The sequence below is a fragment of the Jaculus jaculus genome, chromosome 11, assembly GCF_020740685.1.
Source record: "Jaculus jaculus isolate mJacJac1 chromosome 11, mJacJac1.mat.Y.cur, whole genome shotgun sequence".
In the NCBI taxonomy this organism is placed as follows: domain Eukaryota; kingdom Metazoa; phylum Chordata; class Mammalia; order Rodentia; family Dipodidae; genus Jaculus; species Jaculus jaculus.
This window is the reverse complement of record NC_059112.1, coordinates 3,989,531-4,012,974: the sequence shown is the minus strand read 5'-3', so window position 1 is coordinate 4,012,974 and position 23,444 is coordinate 3,989,531. Positions and strand designations below refer to the sequence as shown.

The following is a 23,444-nucleotide window of genomic DNA, read 5'->3' as shown; positions in this document are numbered from 1 at the left end:
GCACTTTTTGAACTTTTGTTGGAGGCTTCGTTTTGCAGCTCCAGGCCTCCTTTCTCAGTGCCCTGGTCAACATAATCACACATGGCTGACCTCTCGCTCTCGCTGGGAATCGCCTCTGGGCATTGTCAAGCTGGGCCAGAGCTTCAGAGAGGTTAAGGAGGTCATATAACTAACTCATGGCAAAGATGTGGCCAGAGTCAAGGATTCCTGGTTTCCGGTTTGGATTCTTTGGTAACCCTAAACAAAAGTAGTCTAGGAGAATGAAATTTGAATACCCCCTCATAGGACCCCAGTGCCAGCCAATGAGTGGAATTATATTGTAGCTAACTGAAATTTTAGAGGGAATTCTTTGTTTTTTTCTTTCAGGAATTTGATTTTTTTGAGATTGTCAAATATTCTTGGAAAGCATTGAGTTCACAGGCCTTTCCTCTGGCCCATGGGTCTTGTGTGTTGTGTGTGGCAGATCACATGAACAGGAATGACGGTAACTTGTGCCTCTCTTAGGCCACCACACCATCTACATCGGTGTCCATGTGCCCAAGAGCTACCGGAGGAGGCGGCGTCACAAGAGGAGGACGGGGCACAAGGAGAGGAGGGAGAAGGAGCGAGTCTCTGAGAACTACTCGGACAAATCTGACGTGGAGAACGCCGACGAGTGTGGCAGCAGCATCCTCAAACCTCTCAGTGAGTACTGGTGGCCTGTGCCCCTTGCAGCCTTTCTTGCTGTCCTTTCTGGAATATTCTGGCTCATGTGGAAGAATGCAGGCATCCCGGGATGGTCAATGTACAGTGTCCTTAAGCTTTCTCCTTCTGCTTGCTGGAGCTTGTGTAGAAGATCTGACTCGAGGGGAAAAGACCTGACCACGTGCAGGCATAATTGTGCATTCTCTGTCATGATAAGTGAGACAGTACAAGGTTTATTGCTGGTGTTTACGGAAATCCATAGGCAAAAGAGCTCTTTGGGTTGAGTCTGCTTAGAAATATGTTCTGTTGAGACAATGCATTAAGACAAGATTCGATTGCAGTGGCTGGAGGCCCTGGCACGCCCATTCTCTCTCTCTCTTTCTCTGTCAAATAAATAAAAATAAAATATTAAAAAAACATAAAATAATAAAAACAGATCAGTGGAGAAGCACTGTGTGGCTTGGAGAGAAAGGTACAGCAGACAGCTCTGGAAGTGTTGACTACGGTAGACTGGTGCATTGTGCACACATGTAGTTGAGAACAGACCTGCAGATCAGAGACTGCCCTCGGCTCAAGTGATGGAACTGACCGTGGTTTCCAAGTGTCTGTTCTCTTTTTGTTTCTCACGTGTGGAGACTCTTCGGTTCTCTGGGGAGTCTGGTGGCTGGAGTGAGACTGAATGTGTGTATGAGGAACACGCTCTGGTTTTGGAAGATTCCCCGACAGGAGTTACTCAGCGGCAGCTTCTGGGCTGGCAAAGCCCTGCACATTCTTTGCAGTTGCAGAACTGCAGACCCTGCAATGAGATGCATCATGGGAGGCACAGATGAGGATCAAGTTCAGTCATCACAGGTGATGACAGGCCAAATTAGGATGAGCAGCCCAGGGGTGTTGAAAGTGAATGTAGAGAGTCAAAGAGGGCATGAAATGCAGTGACGGCAGGCTTTTAGTGTAGCCGTTGGAGCTGGGCAGGTGGCCCGGGTAGCTAGCCCAGTGCTCTGCGAAGAGGAGGAATGCAGGCTGCCGCCAATGAGGGTTCAATGTTGGAGGAGAATTTGGAGATGGACTACCAACCTGAAAAGGTATCGGAGTAAGTGTGAGGCCCAGGAGGGAACAAAGAACAGGCAGCAAAGGCTGTCTTCTTTTCCTTGCACTGTCGATGGAAGCCTCTCTGAAAGGATGCTTTGTGACATATCAACTAAAATGTCGCTATTTTGCCCAAAGTTTTTGAAATGCATACAAAACTATCACAATTAATAGTCTGAGGCAAAAGGATAGTTTCTCCTTCCAAATGGATGGCAGTGGTTTATCTCTACCTGCTGGTTCTCTTTGGGCTGGACCTGAGCCAGTGTCCAAGAGATGTGCTGCCCAGTATGTGTGAGATCTGTGTCTTTTGTCTCTTTCTTTTGAAGATGTTTCTCATCCTGTAGACAAAGGAAGAGTGTGCCATCACTAACTGTTAAAAAGAGAGAGGTGCTTTCCTAGGGAAATGGGCCAAGGGATTTTGAGGTGATAATGTATCAGCTTTTAGGAAGGACAATGGAAACAGTGCTAGTAACACTCAGATGAGAAAGACTGAGGATGAGCCTGTGTCATTCAGGGAATGCTATTGCTCTCTGTGATGCATAGTGGCCAGCTGGAGTATGATATGTAAAATGAGGCAATTCTTTCTGAGGGCGCACCCTCTGCAGCATGCGTGTCCTTTGTAGGTTCCTGTAGCAAGGAGAGATGGTTGCTAAGGACTGAGTGTTCAATGATCCTAGAGTTATTGTTCGTGAGTTTGTGTTTTATGGTTGGTTTTGTGTGTTGATCAGTAATTGGTACTGCAATACATCTTTGAGGTATTTGGCGTGAGTCCTTCATTTAATATGAAGTCTTAAAGGTCCTCTTAGAAACTGGTGTCCATTCCTCTGCTACTTGGCGTGGAGACTAGATAGTGAAGATTAAGTTTCTTATTTACTGTAATCTCTGACCCCGTACCTGGCACAGTGCCTGGCCCATAGTATGTGCTTTATGCATGTTAATTGACAAATAATTGAGTGGATTACCGGAGAAGAAAAAACATAAGGATGACTTTTATTGTTCTAAAACATCTCTTACGTTCTTGATTAATATCCAGCCAGTTTTGTTGTACTGAAGCCTTGTACACTGTCTTCCTACTTCTCTACTTTGTTCCATTTTGGGAAATGCCTCATTATTTCAGCTATTGCCAAAGTGGTGTTTTGGTGTGGGTGGATGACTACCGAGTGTGGAGCTGCTTGGTAGCCATAGTTGCTGGAAGAAATGTATCCACAGGGCTCAGGTATTCATCATGTACGTTCAAGATGCTCCTGATTCAACAGAATCTGGCAACTCGGCTTCAGGAGCCACACTCACGAGATATGGGATGATGAAAGCTGGCCTGAGGAGAAATTGGCCATGTGTTCACACACACATTAGGAAGATGACATAATTAACAGGTTCATTTAGCTTAGAGCAGAGATTTTTTTTCTATTTCTCCATCATGCTGGCATTGAGATAAAGTATACAAAATGTGGATAAGTATTTGATTCTCACACATTTGGAGATTTGAGGAGGATGCCAGCTAGCTCCCTGCCCTCCCTGAGCTCAGCAGCAGCCCAAGTCCTTCCAACACTGCTCTTCTCAGCATGGGTCAGAGCTGGTGCTACCGCTGGGGTGATGGGAAAAGAAGCGTGTGTGAGCAAGGGACAGAGCGAGGCTTGGGACCCAGAGGAGTGATCCAGAAGAGCAGGCAGGAGGAGAGACAAGGGAATGAGGAGGTGGTGTGGAGTGGGTGGTGGAGAGAAAAGTTAGATTGTGCTCTTTCTTAAAAATAGTCTTTTTACCTCCTCCACTGTATACCCCCCCTCCCCAAGTTAGCAGCTGCCATCCGTAGAGGCTCCCCCAAAGTGGCAGGAGAAATGGCCATGGCTTCCGGGATCTGCAAACAGAGCGTGGCTCCCACCCTGGATAGCTTTGTCCTGTGCTGCTCACCTTTTGCTGGTGTCCTCGACTATGATACCAGTGCTGCAGGCCGCTTTGTGATGGCAGAGCGTGAGAAGCCACACACAGAGCGTCTGCTGTGCGGCGTGTTTCTAGACAAGCTAGACCTGAGTAGGTGTGGGGAGGCACTGGCTGCCTGCCACATGCAGCTCTGCACACCGGGTGGCATGGCACTGGCTGGCTGCGTACAGGCCCTTGCTTAGCCTTGGATTGTTTTCTAGGTCTCCGGATGTGTACCAGAACTGAGGGGTTTATGCTGGTGAACGTTGTCCTGCGAAGCATGGACAATGGGTGCCAGTTGGTGATCCAGCTCCGTTCATGAAACTGCAACAGAGAAATGGGCAGCTGCTTTGTTTGCGGCTTCCGGGTAGTTGAACAGAATAGCTTTTCACAAGAGCCAAGAATATTTGGTGTTATGTCATTTGACTTCCCCTTTCCCAGCACACACCCCTGCGTCCTCCCCCAGCCTGACCTCACACCGTCTCAGTACATTTCTACTTTTTCTTCATGCATGATTTTTTTTTTTTTTAGGCACTATCCTTAATTTTGCTACCATAAAGTAAGATTTTTTTTTTCTCATTTACATGCCATTGACATATCCCCCAAATGAAGTGTTATACAGGAGGAGAGCAAACTCTGGAACCTGTGTCAAGTGAAGAAACTTCATTCCCACCAGAGGAATACAAATGCAGGGGAACCAGGCTGTCTTCTTCTTCTTGTCTATTTTTCACCTTGTAGAAGTAGGAGGGAGCACTTTTTTACTTAGGGCTGAGAACAAAAGCCTTTTATATCAGAAAATAATTGAAATCTTAAACTTTGCCTTTTCATAAGGGACCTTGTGGTATAACTTGATTGGAAAGAAGGCCCATCAGGGCCGTTAGGGTCAGTCAGAATCCTATATCAGACCACCACAGTAAACTTGGAAAGTCACTGTGCCTTGTTGCATCCAGGCTCCCTCATCTGTTGGAAAGGACGATGGAAGAATGGAGCCCTAGTGTCCCAAATATCAAGTGAGCCCTGCTCTGGTTAGCACCCTCTTCACCTTGTTTGTCCCCATCAATTGCATGCACACAGTGACAAGCTTCAGGCTGAACCTTGTGGAGAAAGCATCCACTATCCTTTATTATTTTTAAATGAGAACTTTAATATAGGAACATACTGTAATTTGGCTGTGTTATTGTCACATTATCCTCTTCTGTCCCCTCTCTTCCGTCCCTTTTCCACTGAGCACACACTCTAGCAAGGCAGTCCTTCCTGTGTTTTGTTATCACATTCCTTCTGTCCTCCTCTGCCCTCCACCTCAAACTGTTGATGGGCTCAGGACCACAGTGGCCTTGTGGGAGGGCTGGTAACCACTGTGGGGTCATGGGTGCGCCAGTCTGTTCATGTTGGGAGACAGCACCCTGTAGTGTTCCTTCCCATACTGTGGCTTTTACATTTTTACCCCTCTTCTGCAAAGTTCTCTGAGCCTTGGAGGGGGGGATAGAAATCTTCTTTAGCGTTGAGCTCTTAACAGCCTACGTGGATGACTTTTGAGTCTCCTCAGTTTCTACTGCCCTAACCACAGAGAAGGCTCTCTGGCTAGCAGTGAGAGTGGCACTCCCATGCACCGCCGCCTCTGCAGCGTTCCCTGGACAATGGCAGGTGTGACAGCGATGACTCATCCAGTGCTCAGCACTCGGCTTCTTTTCTTGTCATTTTGATGAGCACTGGGGCTCCTCAGTATTCACTGGCATCTGTAAAGAGAAGGTTCTCTAACCAAAAGTGAGAACAGCATGATCAAAGAGAAGGCAGAAACGTACAAATCTAGAAGGCTTTTTGATGGGAATAACATCTCCAGTTATCCGAAGGACAGTGATAGCTTCCCTCTTGAGCTTCCAAGCCGCAGCCTTTGACTCTGTTTTCACTGCCAGGCATGAGTTTCCTCCCATCATAATCACTGTGCTTTAAGCCTGCCCAGCCTTCCCTGCCACCAGTTCCCATTAATATTCCTTCACTTTTGCTCTCAGCCTGGCCCTTGGCTCCCCGTGGCTTCTTGGGAGAAGTAGCCTGAATCCAGTGTTTGAGCTTGCCAGGGGCACCAGTCTGGATACTGGCTGGCAAGTGTAAAAGACCAGGGAATGGAGGATCTCATGGGGTAGAACTGGCAGCCAGAGCGAGCTCTTTTGTGTGAACACTGCTAGGGGCAAGAGCCCTGCTTACCACACTCTGCGTAAATGGAGTTGGTCTCTTTCACAGCCCTGCATGAACAGGGTGTCTTCCTGGCTCCCTCCTCATGCTTCTGGGAGGAGCACAAGCTGCGAATTCGAGGCAGTGTGGTGCTGAAAGGAGAAGTGTTTTGAATGTTACGCTTTTGGCAGCAATGAGGTAGTTGGTGTAACAGTGTTATGCTTTGTGTGGTACAGATAATTGTTGTTTATTCCTGTGAGTCTAGTGGCTATTAAAATGACGATGTCACAGTGGCTTCTGTCTTATTATCCAGTTGAGTTCTTAAATATCTTTGGGAGCCTTGACTTTCTGAAATGTAGTTCTCCTGAAGTCACCCCAACATGCCCTCCAAATGGCAGGTCTTACGCTGTTCATTGTCTCTTGCCACTGGCTCTTCTACTACAATAGTTATTACATCTTATCATGCCTTGAGATGTTCTGAACAGTGCGTTTACCGTGTCATGGGAGGGTTGATGCTGTTGCTATTTATAACTACTCATGAGAGGGTTCTGGTATACTCCAGGTGCTGGGGTACATAGGGCTAAAAGGAGCTTGTGACTTGGAGTGGGAAAGGGGGAAAACCAGACCCGTGTGTGGACCTTAAGACATGAAGTACTCTGTAGTGAAGTAAGCAGCGTAGACATGATTACCACCTGAGCAGCAGGCAGGACACGTCCTATGGTTGGGGTTAAAGTTTGCAGTGCAGGAAGCTTGAGGGTGTGCTCATCCGTGTGTCCAGAACGTGCCTTGAGGAGTGAAGGATCCTAGCAGGATCTCCTTGGAGGGTATTCTGTTTAGGAAGGTTTTCACATAGAAGGAGGTAGCCTTTGAAGGACATGGGTTCTTAACACCAGGGATTCAAAGGCTTTGTGAGTGTGACCTGCTGGGGTGGAAGTAGTTAGAGTGAGAGACCATGACTCTATAAATAAATTCTCCAGAATCCTTCCATGACCACAGTCTGGTGGCAGGAGTGTAAGGTTCTTTTAATAGCTTTCCAATGGGCAAGAGTTTTACATGGTTATTACCATACTTTATAGAGGTGTTGTGAACATGGGGGAGGTGGGGAAATCACATGTTTCTGCTCTCATCTAGATTCAAAATCTTTTTTTTTTGGTTTTCAGAGGTAGGGTCTCACTGTAGCCCAGGCTGACCTGGAATTCACTATGGAGTCTCAGGGTGGCCTCGATCTCACGGTGATCCTCCTACCTCTGCCTCCCAAGTGCTGGGATTAAAGGTGTGCGCCACCATGCCTGGCTAGATTCAAAATCTTAATGATCCTCAGTTCTTTCCTGTCCCTTTCCTTCCCTAACCATCCCTTTACTGTGTCCTTTGTTTTCCTCTTGTGGCTGTCTCTTCTTTTGAATTCCTACTATAATGTCCTTTTATTTAAGTGAGTTTTCTGCTTTTAGGGTCGCCCTTATTTCAGATAGTGTTGCCAGATATGTCAAGTGCCATTTCTACCCAGTCTCTCCCTAATTGTAAACACAAACAGAAACTTAGTCTCCTTGTTGCTTATGACAGGTTCCTAACTGCAGTTCCTAGATGTTTCTGAGTAAATTGACAGAGGGCTGGAGCTTACTCTATTATTTTCAATCTTTTAAGTAGCTTTCTGAAAATCACAGGCTTACCTTGTCTTAGCGAGGCCTCTTTAATTCATTTATACCAATGTACATGGGCTTTCTCAGGTTTTGCCCATGCTTGGTGTTACCTACATTGTGCTGACTGCGTCACACAGAACTACCAGGCCCAGGGCAGTGACTTACCTCCTTTGGGTGTGTCATCTCTGCAGTGGTGTTGCTGGGGTCCTTGGTAGCAGGGGAAGAATCACAGGGAACTTTCTATCTACCTCTATAGTAGTATAGCCTTTAAAAGGATGTTAGTTAAATGTCCAAAGTTACTTTTTAGGTTAAAATAGTCTTTTCAAAACAATAATATTGGAGAGGAAAGGGTGTGCAATTACTCATTATTAACAACCATTTTGGTGAAAAGGAAAAAGCTGTTACCAAACCCAAGTCTCTGCTGGAATGTGATTAGAGTAAAAGTCACCAAGAGCCCTCCCACAGGGTGACTGTGAGTAATGGTGAAATGAGCAGGGAGAAGGCAGGTGAATTTTTCTTACACTAAAGCTCTACACCTTTGGTTTGCAAGAGCTAATTTAAATATCAGTAAAATTCAAAATTTCTATGAGTTCAAAATGGTAAAATGGTAATAAAAGTGCTCTTCTGTATATTCTTTTATTTTGGTTTTTCCAAGGTAGGATCTCTCTCTGGCCCAGCCTGACCTGGAATTCACTATGGAGTCTCAGGGTGGCCTCAAACTCATGGCAATCCTCCTACCTCTGCCTCCCGAGTGCTGGGATTAAAGGTGTGAACCACCATGTCCAGCTTCTATCCCATGAAAACATGTGAAACTCTAAGAGCAAAGATAGGCATGTAAAGTAGTATTGAGTATTACATTCTGCAAAGAACCAGACAGCTTGTAGAGTTGGAGTAAGCTTGCCTGTGTGGACACTCATGTAGGGCTCGTAGTCCATGACGAGGAGCGAGGGCAGTAGGCAGAAGACACTGCTCATGATCGTGAGGTTCGTTAATTATGGTACATCAGGGATGACTGAGGCGTTCTTTTTATCCTTTCGTTCCCTATTTTAAAATGTTTATTATTATTGACAAGATGTTTCGTGTGGATACATGCGTTGATACCCTCTTTTCCCTCATCCCTGCTCCCATTATGTTGGGGATGCTCCTCAGTGGGGTTGCAGGTATTCCCCATGGGGCTGTGGGGTGTGGTTTGTGGGAGTCAGTAGTCAATTATTTGGAGGGGGAGGGAATATCTCTGGGCATGATGTCTCAACCTGTGGCTCTTATCATCTTTCCAACCCTTTTCTCAAAATTCCCTGAGCCATGGTGGGTGATTTTTAAGTCTACTTCAGTGATGGGCTCTTAGGAGTCTCTGGATCTCTGCTTTGGTAGGTGTTGAGCATCCTCTGGGTCTGCTTCCTTCACCTGATTATCAGGTTCAGCATGGAAGCAGCGCTCTTGCTCATCTCCCCAATTCCTCTGTGGATTCAGCTGTGGCTTGGCTGAAGTGTGAGGGGTGGTTTATCTCCTCTGGTCTTGCTACCTTCTGAAAAAGAACAGATTCTCTAACCAAGAGTGAAGTCAGCATAGTTTAAATAGGATAAGCATTATTAATTTAGGGAGAATTTGATGTATGTAACCCCTCTTTTAGCCAAAGACTAGTGAGAGCTTAATTAACACTGGAGAACATAATCTTTGTCTTTATAGGATTCTGATTTGGTTCCCAATTCCAGGTATGGGTTCCTTTACACTTAGTGGATCTCTTAGCCAATCAGAAAGCTATTGGTTATCCATTGAGTCTGTGTGCCACTAATTTACTGGCGTTTACCCGGTGTCAAGGTAAGTGAGTAGCTTAGACCTCTGGTTGCTCAGACTATTGTTTGGGATTTTCCTCCAGTAGCTCATGTAGCTCTTTCCAGCACTAGACAGTCTACCTGTCTGGGGACTGACTTTCTTCTGAATTCCAGCCAGGTCTCTCCGTGCTTTGTGTCTGCAGCATACGGTGTCTTCAACAATAGGGCCTTAGATTTTGTGTTTGAGGCATTTCTGAGAATTGACTTTCACTGAGAATTTTAAGAATTGGTTGTATACGTATATCTGGGAAACACAGATTAGGTTTGTGTTACTTTCAGATGTGGATCTAGATGGATTTCATGCATTTTTCTCAGACTTCTGATATTGATCTTGAAACAAGCATACTTCTGGAACCACATTTCTCCCCACCCCACCTTTGCCAATTAGACAGAATTCTACTTGAACTTGGTTTAAAAAATATTTTTACTAATTTGCAAGCAGACAGATACAGAGAGAGGAGAGAAAGAGAGGAGGGGGAGAGAGGAAGGAAGGAGGGAGGGAAGGAGGAGGAAAGGCGGGGGGGGGAAGGGAGAGAGAAAGAAGGAGAGAATGATAATGAATACATTCTAGGACTCTAGGACCTCCTGCCACTGTAACCAGATTAATTCCAGAAGCAAGCACCACACTATGGATCTTACTTTATGGGAGTACTGGGCAATTGAACCCAGACCAGCAGGCTTTGCAAGCTAGCATTTTTAAATGCTGAGACATCTCTCATGACAACATTGTTTTTGTTTTTAAATGATGAGATCCTGATACTCTATTCAGAAGCCACTTTTGATGTTAGTTTAGTGATCTAAAACTTTTTATGAAAATTATCTATCAGTTACCAAAAGTTTAGTAGAAAATTCATAACATGAAGCAATTATTTCTGATGGATTCTGCTTCATTGATTAGGCTTTGGGTAGAAATTTTTTAAAGTGTTCAAAGATTTCTAGAGGCCAATTTATAACTCCCCCATATAAACTATATAGCTAGCAGTGTTTATTCAAAATTGAAGTTGTTTTCATCAGAAAGTTGGGTGATTTGCATTACAAAGACACAGGAATAGTACTTTCTAGAGTTAGAGTTTCATTTACCCGATGTCCAGAACACACAAATAATATGAACTCTGAAAACTGCGCTTTGCCCTGAAATACTTTGTTCTTCTTGTGAAACTGCTGAGTGCTGCAAACAAACCAAGGGAATGGGAAAAATACCTGGAAAACTGCTAGGATCTTTTTTTTTTTTTTGAGGTAGGGTCTCGCTCTAGCCCAGGCTGACCTGGAATTCACCATGTAGTCTCAGGGTTTCCTCGAACTCACGGCAATCCTCCTACCTCTGCCTCCTGAGTGCTGGGATTAAAGGCGTGCACCAGTGTGGATCATTTTTTAAAGTTTAAATTTGTGACATTTTCTTACATGCATATAATGTATTTTGACTTTATACCTCCTCCCAATCGCTCTCCTGTAATCCCCTAAAATCTGTCTTCCAGTTAATCCCATCCTCCTTTAACGCCCTCCTCCCTCTTTCCACCCACTGAGCTAAATTGGTGTCTTGCATGATAATGGGCAGGAGACTATGTGCTGGAGAATGTTCAGATTACCAGCGGCTGCACCACTGAGGAATGCGACTCTCTACTTCCCAGCCACCGTTTGCTGCTGTTAAACTGGAGGGTCTCACGAATCCTTCCTCCCCCCTGGTGGACACGGACAAGCTCAGCCTTGTGCTGGACTATTACTTTTTACTGATATCAAAGCATGGATGTGGTCAGACGCCTCTTTGTCTTTCAAATTCCTAAACACGGATTTTGAGCAAAGATATGCTGGTTAGGAAGGTTTCAGTCAGATCAAAGGCTAACCAGGCCTTCTGGAAATTATGCAAGTAACTTGAGGAAATGCTGAGCTATTGTTTGCAGGCTCAACTCAAACCTGGGAGCTTTGTCGGAATTTTTTTTTTCCTTTGCGAAACTGACTTTGTAGCTCAATACAACATTTTCTTCCAGCTTCTATTTCTTTTGCATGTGTGTGTGAGTGTGGTAGGTGTGTGTGTGGGTACCTGTGTACTTGTGTGCATGTGAGTGTGGTAGGTGTGTGTGTGTACCTGTGTACTTGTGTGCATGTGAGTGTGGTAGGTGTGTGTGTGGGTACCTGTGTACTTGTATGCATGTGAGTGTGGTAGGTGTGTGTGTGTACCTGTGTACTTGTGTGCATGTGAGTGTGGTAGGTGTGTGTGTGGGTACCTGTGTACTTGTGTGCATGTGAGTGTGGTAGGTGTGTGTGTGTACCTGTGTACTTGTGTGCATGTGAGTGTGGTAGGCACGCGCGCGCGTGTGTGTGTGTGTGTGGGTATCTGTACACTTGTGTACATGTGAGTGTGGTAGGCGTGTGTGTGTGTGTGCACTCGTGTGTGTGTGGGAGGGGTACCTGTGCACTTGTGTTCATGTGAGTGTGGTAGGCATGTGTGTGTGTGTGTGTGTGTGTGTGTGTATCTGTGCACTTGTGTGCATGTGAGTGTGGTAGGCGTGTGTGTGTGTATCTGTGCACTTGTGTGCATGTGAGTGTGGTAGGTGTGTGTGTGTGTGTGTGTGTGTGTGTACCTGTGCACTTGTGTGCATGTGGAGGCCAGAAGTCCATGTCATGTGTTTCCTCAATCACTTTCTACATCATCATTATTTATTATTATTTTGGAGACAGACCTCTCCAGGATTTGGCTGGACCACAAGCCCTAAGCATCACATTGTCTCCTCCCCAGCACTGGGATTAATGGCACATTCTACCATATCCAACATGTTTTCTTTTTAAAAGTGCTGGGAATTGAACCTAGGTCCTGCTAGGTAAGTGCTTTCCCTCTGAGATGTAGCCCAGCGTGCCCAGCATTTTGACTCAGGTCTTCATGCTGGCCAGCAAGCACTTTACCCATTGAGCCATCTCACCAGTTTTTTAAGCTTATTTTAAAAAATATATTTTACTTTTAGTTGATATTGTATTTGTACACATTTATGAAGTACAGTGTGATATGTTGATATATGTATACAGTGTGTAATGATCAAATGAGGGTACTTAAATTTCCACCAAGTCAAACACTTACCATTCTTTTTTGTCTTGATAACACTCAATATCCTGTCTTCTGGCTGTTTTGGAATAGACACTGAGTAGCGGGCTAACTTACTCCGCCTGACTATGTTTTGGTATCAGTTATTCGTCACCCTCGAGGGCCCCTCCCCCCGCCTCTCCTTCCGGGCCTCTAGCAGCTTCAGTTCTGTGCTTCCTTTGACATCAGCCTTTTAGCTCCTTATGTCCTACTGCTTCATGGTTCTTGCTGACATTTGTAGAAATCTCCGTGTGGTGAGCATGATGCAGTCAGTTTGTGTTTTCTCTACTGACAGCGGTAGCAGCAGATAGTCTCTGCAAACCATCATTATTCAAATGTCCCTACCTGTAGTTTTCTAGAAAGTGGTTTTTAACTGTCATTATCAAATGACTGCAGTGATTGTATAACTAGCTTCCTTCATCTTTATTGTTATACTGCTTCTCAACTGGTTCAAGAGCCATCTCTGCGCTTCCTCCTATCAGGAACTTTGGCCTTAGAGCTGTATTTTTCTTAGTACCATTTTTTTTTTTTTTTGGTTAATACTACCAATAAAGAACCTTATCTTACTAAAAATTTCTTTTAAATATTCTCTTGTCTTTAGACTGGGGATATAGCTGTCATGGCATGAGCCCCCAGGTTTAATCCTTAACACTGGTTTATTTTTTCCTAATCTAGCAGGTCATTTAATTTAACTCTACAGTTCAACTCATGCTCCTTATAAGGATGACTGTGTGGCTTTGTCCAGCTGCAAGACAAAGCTGGACCACAGTGCTTCCTTTTCACACTCTGCCAAGATGTTATCCTCAGCGTCCTCACCAGACCCGAGGCTGGCCCCTGGGCAGCCCGTCTGATGACAGTGGAAATGCAGAGTGAGGCAACGGGACGATTTTGGAAGACAGCTGGGTAGAGGGGAATTTTTGTAAGCAATGAACCATTCTTTAATTGAAACCACTGGATGTGGTTTGTAGTTTATTTTAAAAACACCATGTGTTCATTCCTATAGACTGTGACAATCATAGTTTAATCAAAAGCTGCTTGTGACATTTCTGTTTAGTGTTCATGTGAGACTGGCTCCCTTCCTTGAAATCCTGAACTCTGCCAAATGCCAACACGCTTACAATTACAGTTTTGCTTTCAGGAACTTGTGCAACTTTTTGAGTATGTGGTAGGTTTTCATTTATTTTTGCCACTCTCACTAATTTGTCATCTTCTTAGATGGAAAAATGTTTTCTCAGCTTTTTGTTTGGTAAACAGAACTTTTACTCCTTTCTCCATGGTTCCCCTGAGAGGAAATAAGCTAATATAACTGCTTTTGTCTCTTCTCTTTCTCTCTTTCTCTCTCTCTCTTTTTCCCCAGAGAGCAAGCTAATGTATGAGCTCATTGAGACATGATCTGTTTTTATGAACTGTCAGCTTGTAAGCTTGTCACCACCCCTCATGGTTCTGGGGCAGGCACCCGTTAGCCACCATAAATGGTGTGGTAGTGGAGAAAAGAGAGGTAGTCAGATCCCCAAACCTTCAACTCTGTCCAGGTAACTTCAACCCATTTAGATCCAATTCTAGAAATACGTAGGGAACACTCTGTAGGTACAGACCTGGGCATTGGAGGGGGTGCCGAGTGAAGGTGAACTGGGGAGAATTGCAATCAGATATATCTGAAATGATGTAGTTGGGATAGTGGTGTTGGTGGTGGTGGTGGTGGGGATTGTAGACAGCCCCACATGGGAAGGGTCTCTTGACAAGATGAGGAGCTAGCTGTTTTCACTGTTCATCCATGAATAGCCCCTGCAGCTAGTGACCCAACAGGGAGGTTTCCATCCCAGAGCCACTCTCCTTGTAGGAGGCAGTACTATGGCTGTTCTCTTTCCTTCCCTATGGGAACTGACCTTGACATTTCATTTTAGACTGTGCTTAGCACATTGCCATAGCCACTCCTTTCTTTGTCTTACTTCAGAACTCCAGTTTCTGCACAGTAGCAATGTGCCAACCCAAAGCATTGATTTTTCTCCCCCAGCTTCCTGTACCCCTAGCTGGGTGGCCATGTGACCCACACCTGACCAATAAGAGGCAAGCTTAAATGCATTGCATCCCACTTGGAAAACACATACTGGTTCTTGACACAAAGAGATACGCAATATCCACATGTATCAACGTTCATTGAACAAATACTTTAGATCCATTATTTTCTCTACCAGAAGTTTTTTTTTTTTTTTTTTTAAACCCAGGAAGCAAAGCCCGGCATTTCTGAACTTCATCATCGTTACTGATGAGCCTGGGAAATGGCTTACATTTTCTAGGTCAGTCTGTTTATACAGACTATATACACAGATGTATCTGTCTGCTCCATCTCTCTACATAACTCAGGAGGATCATGAGAAGTAATCAGTGTAAATCTACATATAAAGTGCCTGAATTTTATTGCTAAAATGTTGCTGATAATAATACAACAAATATTCATTGAACACAAACCGTGCTCTAAGTCCTATGTCCATACTTAAAAGAACGTGGCCTTAGCTCTCTGTATGAAAACCATGGGGCAGTGTCTTCCCTTTGGTCTGAGGGCTGTGACAACTGATTGGCAAGGCCCTGCTGAGATGTGGGTCCCTCTGTGAGAGCCCTGGGTCTTAACCACTGCCCTACAGAGACGGTGGACAAGGGCAGGTCAGGCTTTTTGACAGTTGGATGCTGCAGTGAGTGGAATTGGGGGAGCGTTGTATTCATCCAAATACCGTTTGTCCTGTCACTACTCATTTTACTTACACCCCACAGTAGAGCACTACCCAACATTAGCAGAATGCATGGAGCACCCTTTCTGTCAAACCCTCCATTTTTAACCCAGAAGTCTGGGTTTAGACTGAGAAGTCATGTTGTTCACTGCCTTTTGCTCTTGTAGTAACTCCATTTGCTACTGAAAAAAGCAAATGAACTATACACAAAGTAGCTAAAAGTAACTAGACAAAATAGTGTGGTTAGATTTGTATTACGGAGTGACAGTTTACCTATTGGTCTGTTTATTTTATGTTAAAGCCTGTCTATCTATCTTTCGTTTGTTCACTCGCTCTTTTTATGATGTTTTGAAATTTGGTCTGTTACCTTGGTTGTTTCTTGGGCATGTTTGGACATATTTCATACTTCCCCACTCCACAAAAGTCCTTCGCCTTCTAGTTTGTTCCAGCCTAACAGACGAAGCTTGAGACACTCAGGAACCTCTCTGTCCCTTTATCCCAAGTACTGTGCTATTTTCTGGGGTTGGCCACGCAAGCAAAACCACAGATACTTTCTACCCTCAGGGAGTTTGGAGGCGGTGCCTGCTGACCAGCTATGACCTGCACCTGTGCTTGGGCGTGGCTCGTGGTGCTGCCGCGCTCGGTAATCGGTGGGACTTGACCAAGTCAGAGAGGTCAGGCAAGGGCTCCTCTGAGCGAGACGTGCTTGAGTTGAGATTCAAGGGACAGGAAGAAATGCTTTGTAGAAGGTGGGATGACAGCACTGCGGACATGACCCTGGGGTAGGGCGTGAAACCCTGAAGGCTGCGGGCCAGGAGGAGGGAGATGGCTCTGAGCTGGCCGAGGTGAGAGGAGCCACTGCCACGGACACAGTAGAGGAAGCTTCGTGGAGAGGCGTTTGGTTTAGACAAGAGTTCTCTTACGTTTGGGGACAAGTTGAGAAGCTGTCAGGCACCAGTCTCAGTTGGGCATCTAGAATTCCTAATGCACACTAGATGCTCATCTATATTTAAGGCATACAGACAGTTAAAGCGCACGGTTTTTCTTTTTCTTTTTTTTGACACGGTTTCATGTGGGCCAGGTTGACCTCCTGCTCACCATGTAGGTGAGGATGACCTTCACTCCTTCCTATTGCCACTTCTGTGGTGCTGGCATTTCTAGGTGTGTGCCACCATACTTGGCTGAAGTGCCAATCTTTAACCTATATTGAAATGGAACTTCTGCATTTACAGACTTTATTATTTTTTCAATTTGTTAAATCACTCCAACTTCATACAAACCTCCTTTTCCACAAATACTGCTGTTTTGTACAATTTCAGGGTGTCAAATCATTTTCTACATGACTACTGAGCGAGTCTAGCAAAAGTTTTGGACACCTATGTAAAGACACATTCCTACCTTACCTACCACTCGATGAGTTTTGCCTGTTTGGACACAATCCTCAACTGGCATCCAAGAAGAGCCCTGTGGGGTACCGGTCTTCGGTTTGGGAGCATAGAATGATGAAGATATGGGTAGGCCGTTCCAGATGAGTGGTTCAATAGTGCTGACTTCAAATCCGTGACTCACAGGATGCAAGGAAGAGAAGAGGGATCAAATGACAGGGTCAAGAGGACACAAAGCCTCGGTCCACTTCTGCTTACTCAGTGACTTCCTTCCAGAATGGTGTTCCACACACTGCCGAGTGCCGGAACATAGAAGGCTGTCCACCATGCGATTTACACCCTGGTTTTGGTTTGTTAGTTTATTCTATCATGGCCAGGGTGAGAGGACAAATGTGTGAAGCAAAGAGAGATGTTGTGAAGCCGGAGATGTTTTGCAACCTTAGTAAACTAAGTACACCAGTGTATTTATTTATTTTTTTATTCACTGTGCTTTGAAGGCTCTGATCAGGAAATGTGTTTTCCCTAAAAAGAAATCAGAAAAAGTCCTGGGAGAGCCTCACTGACTGTCACAGAGCACTTTTCATGCGTTCAAACTTTGCCCCTCCCCCACCCCTGCCTTGCTTCAAGTTGCATTTTCCACCAGAGTTGCTTTGGATGGGACTGAAAGTTTTGTTCTGGTCCTTTGTGCATAGTTCAGAGGGCTCAGGGAGTTGACTAAGTTGACTTTGACCATATGTGCAGCGTTTCAGTTTATTTTTTCTGTAGTACAAATAACATATAGACGTTTTTATGTGCAGGGCCCTAATTGTGTCACATCCCTTGATGCAATGAAAGCAAGAACCACCTCTCTTGAAGAAACATAAATCTGAGTTTCCTACAGGCTAAGTAACTTGTCTGAGGTCATGCTTCTATCAGAGAAGTCAGGGTTACAAGGTCCTTGGACCTCTGGCTTGAATCTCTTTGCTCCATATCACAAAGCTGAAATACTGGAGTGATTGAGCTAAAAATGAGGAGCATTTGTTAAAGTGCAATCAAATCTTGGAGGATTCCATTAGTCATTTCTCCAAAGCTTTGGTGTATTCAAAATTAGAAAATTACAGCTATGAATAGCTGTTTCCCACTTGATTGGTCTAAAGTCAACTGAACCCTAGAGAAGGCTCCTTTGGAAAGTGTGTTGCCTTGGAAATGCGCAGCCGAGCCCTGCCGCAGCGCTCACTGCGCTTGAAATTCCGGTGGGAGGTGACAGGTGGGTCTTCGTGAAGGGCGTGGGCAGATTCTAAACAGGCTTTTCCCTTGCGCCTCAGTCTGGCCCTGGCTGCTCTTATTACAGTAGTCACTACTCATTTTCACAGATGCCTTTCAGACATCTCATTATTGGCATTTTTTTTTTTCCTGAGTTCACAATATGCAGAAATCTTTTCATCTGGGTGTGCTGTGTGACCTGTCCTAGAAATGCACAGACTTGAGCAGAAACTTGAACTTGGGTGCTTTGGACAACATAAAGGCTGTCACCTCTGTGACTGTGTCTGAGCTTCTTAGCAACACTGAGGAATCCAGTGTCAGTATTATTGTGCTGTTGTTTTACAAATGAAGAAAGCCAGATTTATGGACTCACAGTTCTAGTTCAGATCCGTACTTACTAGCCTTTTCTTTCCCCCGACAGTTTCACGTAGTCCAGGGAGACGCGAAACTAGGATGACAGGACTTCTCACTCTCCTGCACTCACCTGTCCCGTCTAGGATGACGCGCATGCATCAGCACACCCAGGTGACACAGTGTAGGACACAGAGCCCAGGGCTTCCTGTGTGTCAGTTAACCACACTGCCAACTGAGCCATGGTCTTGGGTCTTAAGGTTCATATGAGCTGAGAAAGACATTCAGCCGGGCGTGGTGGCACAAGCCTTTAATGCTAGCTCTCAGAAGCAGAGGCAAGAGGATTGTTATGAGTTCAAGACCACCCTGAGACTACATAGTGAATTCCAGGTCAGTCTGGGCTAGAGCGAGACCCTACCTGGTCAGGAGGGGGCGGAGCGGGAGAGAAAGACCTTTCCGTCAGGTTGCTGTGAGGTTTCAATGCACTATGTTGATTTCCAAGGGAGCTGGAAAAAAGTGAGGCTCTGGACATATGAGTTGTCACTGTCACTTGGTCATGTTTACATATTAGCAAGGATCACAGCTGGACTTCAATGCCCACCTCACCAGCTTTCCAACGGCCTGTTTCTCCTCTGTGCAGGGCAGCTGCTGCACCAACTCATTAGTGAGGGCAATGGGTTTTTAAAACTAAAGACTTAAGGGGTTCTGGAAGAACCTTTGAATTCCTAGGCTAAGTCAGCCCATTATTCTACAAATGGAGAAACTCCTACCATCCCTGTCATTAAGAGCTGCTTGGTTCTAGCCCAGATTTAATAAAGAATGTTTGTGGATCAGATTATCAGCATGCAAGCACTTTGGAATCTCTGGATCACATTAACAGTTGCAGCTGATGTGATGCATATAGTTAGTTGTCGGGGGGATTGAGGAGAAATGTGGTATTCACACAGTGTGTGCCTGCTTCTTGCTCACAACCAGAACAGAGCGGAGGTCAGGCTCCCAGGCTCACTGGGCAACAAACCATGTGTGCTCTCTCCCAAGCAAGTCAGTTTCTATTGAACACCGAACAATCACCTTTGTTGAATAAATAGAGGTAAACACATACATAGAATAGGGTTGGGATGCTCTCTTGGCGTGTGTACATCCATTTTTTTCATGCCCCTTCTCTTCTCCAGAGTCCTGCTAGAGCACTCTGGAGATCCTGACATGGTGCAGTGGCTGCTTTGGCCTCTGCTCTACGCATCCTCCATCTGCCTGGGCAATACCGCTGTCTGTGTGTTTGCATATGCATTTGCTCATTTGAACATCCCTCTTTGATTTGAACACTAGTAATACCAGGCCCTCATAAGACACCTGACAGGCTCAGCATCCTTGTGCACATGAATTGCTCTGCAAAGTCTTTAGAGATCATTATTCCTGCTTTCCATAAAAATAAATCTGAAAAGTGAAATGAAATTGAGCAAGGAGAGGAACCATTGCTTATTTTTTTTTTTTTGGTGTTTTTTTCCCCTCACAATACTTAAATTCATATCTTCCCTCAGAGCTGAACTAAGTAGCTGGCTAGTTAATAGCTGCTCACATTGTTCAAAATATTTGTGATGTCCTATAATTCTATTTTAATTTAAAACTGTGAGTGAAAGTAGAGGTCAGCACCAGGGTGGACACAGAGTGTGCAGAGGACAGTATTGTTCAACTTGTCTCTGAGCTTCCTGGCAGCCAAGATAAAAGGAGAGACAACCAACTATATATCTCATCTACAAGGAAAAATCATGCTAAGATGTGAAGATTTATTAGGGTTGGATCCTAGAAGGATAGTTGTGGCTTTAGATAAGGGGCAATAAGAATAAGATTAAAGGTAATGTTCTCAACAACATTTTACAGATTAGCAGTAATTTAAAAATGTGTTGAAAGGGGCCTACATTTTTGTTGGTCATTCACTTTGTATTTGGCATTCTGTTAGAGACTCTGTATTGATTTATTTTATTTAACCCTTATCAACATCTAATTATTACAAACATCTTTAAAGGTATTGTCTAGTGTATTTAAGGATGAGGACATTTATCTAGAGGAGTCCATGCTGCTCTTTCAAGGTCACATCGCTGGTGAGACACGCTGCTTCAGCTGGGATTCTTCCGAGCATGCACGGGGCACCTTGTGGGATTCTAAAGCTCATGTTATGTTCTTCCCACTCTCTGGCTGCTTGGGGTGTTCGGCGAGTCAAGCTAACCCCATGCCAGTGCAGTCGGCAATCATGTCTGTGGGCTATGCATTGTGCATTCCACCAGGATGGATCTGGAAGAGGGCTGGAGAGGTGGCTCAGTGGTTAAGGCACTTGTCTGAAAAACCTAATGACCTGAGTTCAGCTCCCCAGTGCCCACATAAAGCCAGACACACAAAGTGGCACGTGCATCTGGGGTTTGTTTGCAGTGGCTAGAAGCCCTAGCATGCCCATTCACTCTCTCTCTCTCTCTCTCTGTCTTCTTGGAAATAATTAATAAAATATCTGGAAGAAAATTGTATCTGTAGTGAACTGAACCTTCACAGACCTTTCAGGTTTTTCTCTAAGCAATACAGCATAGCTACCTGTAACTTTTGCATTGAGTTAGATACTATAAGTAATCCAGTGAGGGTTTATGCTTGAAGGGAGGATGTTCATTGGTCACATGTGACTTCTATGCCATTTCACGTGAGTTATTTGAATACCTGTGGATTATGGTATCCATGAAGATGGTAGAATGAGCCCCCTTCAATGCTGGGGGATGGCTTCATATCATATCTGGTGTTTCCATGTTATCCACAAATGTGTTTTGTCTGGTAAGAGGTGAAGAGCAGGAGGGCTTGAAGCCTGCGGCTGCTTGAGAATATTCCCATAGATTAGCAGCCCTGGCTATGCTTTGTGTCTGATGCTGAAGACTGAGTACTTTAAATACATCACCAACATTAGTCCTTCCAAAACGCCAAGAAAGAAGGATCTTTGTATTCCCATTTTATAGATGAAGGAAGTGAGGCTCACTGAAGCTCAGTGACTCACAAATCTATGTTGATGCTCAGTGGTAGGGTTTGCATCCATACCTCAGCTGATTGTCCTGACACATGCTTACCTATGCTGTCCGAGGACCTCTTGTTATGCAAGTGGCAAAGTTGTTAATCTCTTGAAAAATACTGAGGTCCTAATCTATACTCTTCTCTGTAGATGGAAGGCCCAGGTGTCCCTGGGGCAGGAGGACTGCAGGGAGGCTCAGGTGTCCCTGGGGCAGGAGGACTGCAGGGAGGCCCAGGTGTGATTTTCCTCACAGGCAGCTCAATGTGCTTCAGCATGTGCTTTAGACTTAGCCATGGGCAGCTCTGTGTCTTAGAGTGATAACATGTTGAGAATCAAAGTTTTAAGTAAGGTGTCCCTGATGATTTTCCACAACCTCAGAAAAACTTTAAAAATATTTCACCAGGATGAATGCAGTAATAGATACTGGAGTGCCAAGAATTGGTATGATCAAGTTTAACTTTAGAGAATGTGGCCTGAGTAATAATTGTAGTTTAGTTAATGCAGAGCTGTTTCTCTTCACAGTATTTTTCTTTTTCTTTTTATCTTTGTTCTTTATTGGCTTTTTGAGGTAGAGTCTCACTGTAGCCCAGGCTGATCTGGAATTTGTTCTGTACAATCAGGGTAGCCTTGAACTCACAGTGATGCTCCTACCTCTGCCTCCTGAGTGCTGGGATTAAAGATGAGTGCTTCCCCACCTGGCCTCTTCATGGTCTTAAATACTGTGAACAGTTATGTAAGCCCCATTCCTCCCATTGTGTGACTGTTCTATTAGTATTAACTATCATTTCTACCAACACCCCATGGCAGGCAGTGTTCACGGAGTGTCACGCAGATGGCTGGGCCCTTTAATCCTCATAGCTACCCACACAGTAGACAAATTGTTAACTGTATACATGATGATGTATTGTTAGGTGAATGACTCATACAAGGCCTAGCTGGGCAGTGGTTGGCTCACTGCTTTAGTCTGTCTCCAAGGGCAGATCAGGTGTGAATACGTGTCATCCCTCCTTCCCTTGTCAGGTCAGGTGTGAATGCTCATCCTCCCTTCTTCCCTTGTCGGGTCAGGTGTGAATGCTCGTCCTCCCTTCTTCCCTTGTCGGGTCAGGTGTGAATGCTCGTCCTCCCTTCTCTTGTCGGGTCAGGTGTGAATGCTAGTCCTCCCTTCCCTTGTTGGGTCAGGTGTGAATGCTCATCCTCCCTTCTCTTGTCAGGTCAGGTGTGAATGCTCGTCCTCCCTTCTTCCCGTGTCGGGTCAGGTGTGAATGCTCGTCCTCCCTTCTTCTCTTGTCGGGTCAGGTGTGAATGCTCGTCCTCCCTTCTTCTCTTGTCGGGTCAGGTGTGAATGCTCGTCCTCCCTTCTTCCCTTGTCGGGTCAGGTGTGAATGCTCGTCCTCCCTTCTCTTGTCAGGTCAGGTGTGAATGCTCATCCTCCCTTCCCTTGTCGGGTCAGGTGTGAATGCTCGTCCTCCCTTCTTCCCTTGTCTGGTCAGGTGTGAATGCTCGTCCTCCCTTCTCTTGTCAGGTCAGGTGTGAATGCTCATCCTCCCTTCTCTTGTCAGGTCAGGTGTGAATGCTCATCCTCCCTTCCTCCCTTGTTGGGTCAGGTGTGAATGCTCGTCCTCCCTTCTCTTGTCAGGTCAGGTGTGAATGCTCATCCTCCCTTCTCTTGTCAGGTCAGGTGTGAATGCTCGTCCTCCCTTCTTCCCTTGTTGGGTCAGGTGTGAATGCTCGTCCTCCCTTCTCTTGTCAGGTCAGGTGTGAATGCTCATCCTCCCTTCTCTTGTCAGGTCAGGTGTGAATGCTCATCCTCCCTTCTTCCCTTGTCGGGTCAGGTGTGAATGCTCATCCTCCCTTATCTTATCAGGTCAGGTGTGAATGCTCATCCTCCCCTCTTCTCTTGTTAGGTCCAAAGAAGCCCGATCAGGTACATGTACTAATAATTGCTGCAAACTAGAAATTCAGTGTAATAGTGGCAGGAATGATGAAAAAAAAGATTGCTCACTTAGATGTGGGGATAGTATTTCTGATCACGCTAATGCTTGCAGTAGGGCAACTGTCAGGAGACTCAATATCTCTGTTGACTTTATGAAGGAATTCTCGTCATTCCTTCTTCTCTTGTGCGGTCCCTCACAATGATCCCTCATGGGTTGTCATCAGGAAAAAGTGAAGGTTTTAGTTCATGCTATTAAAAGCTGTCACAAAGTATGGAAAAATGCAGTTTTATGGACATCATTCTTGATAGGCTTTCAACAAGTCATGTGCTTTGTTTGAGTTAATAGGGAACTTTTGCCAAAGGCCTACT

The 23,444-nt window shown here is 45.1% G+C and overlaps 1 protein-coding gene across 1 annotated transcript in view; it reads left to right on the top strand.

The window, feature by feature from the left end:
- The window catches only part of Slc4a4 (solute carrier family 4 member 4), a 352,960-nt gene that overhangs the window by 67,369 nt on the left and 262,147 nt on the right, over positions 1–23,444 (top strand). The window contains exon 3 of the mRNA XM_045161217.1: positions 505–684. Coding sequence (XP_045017152.1) covers positions 505–684 — 180 coding nt within the window. The remainder of the gene's footprint in view (positions 1–504; positions 685–23,444) is intronic.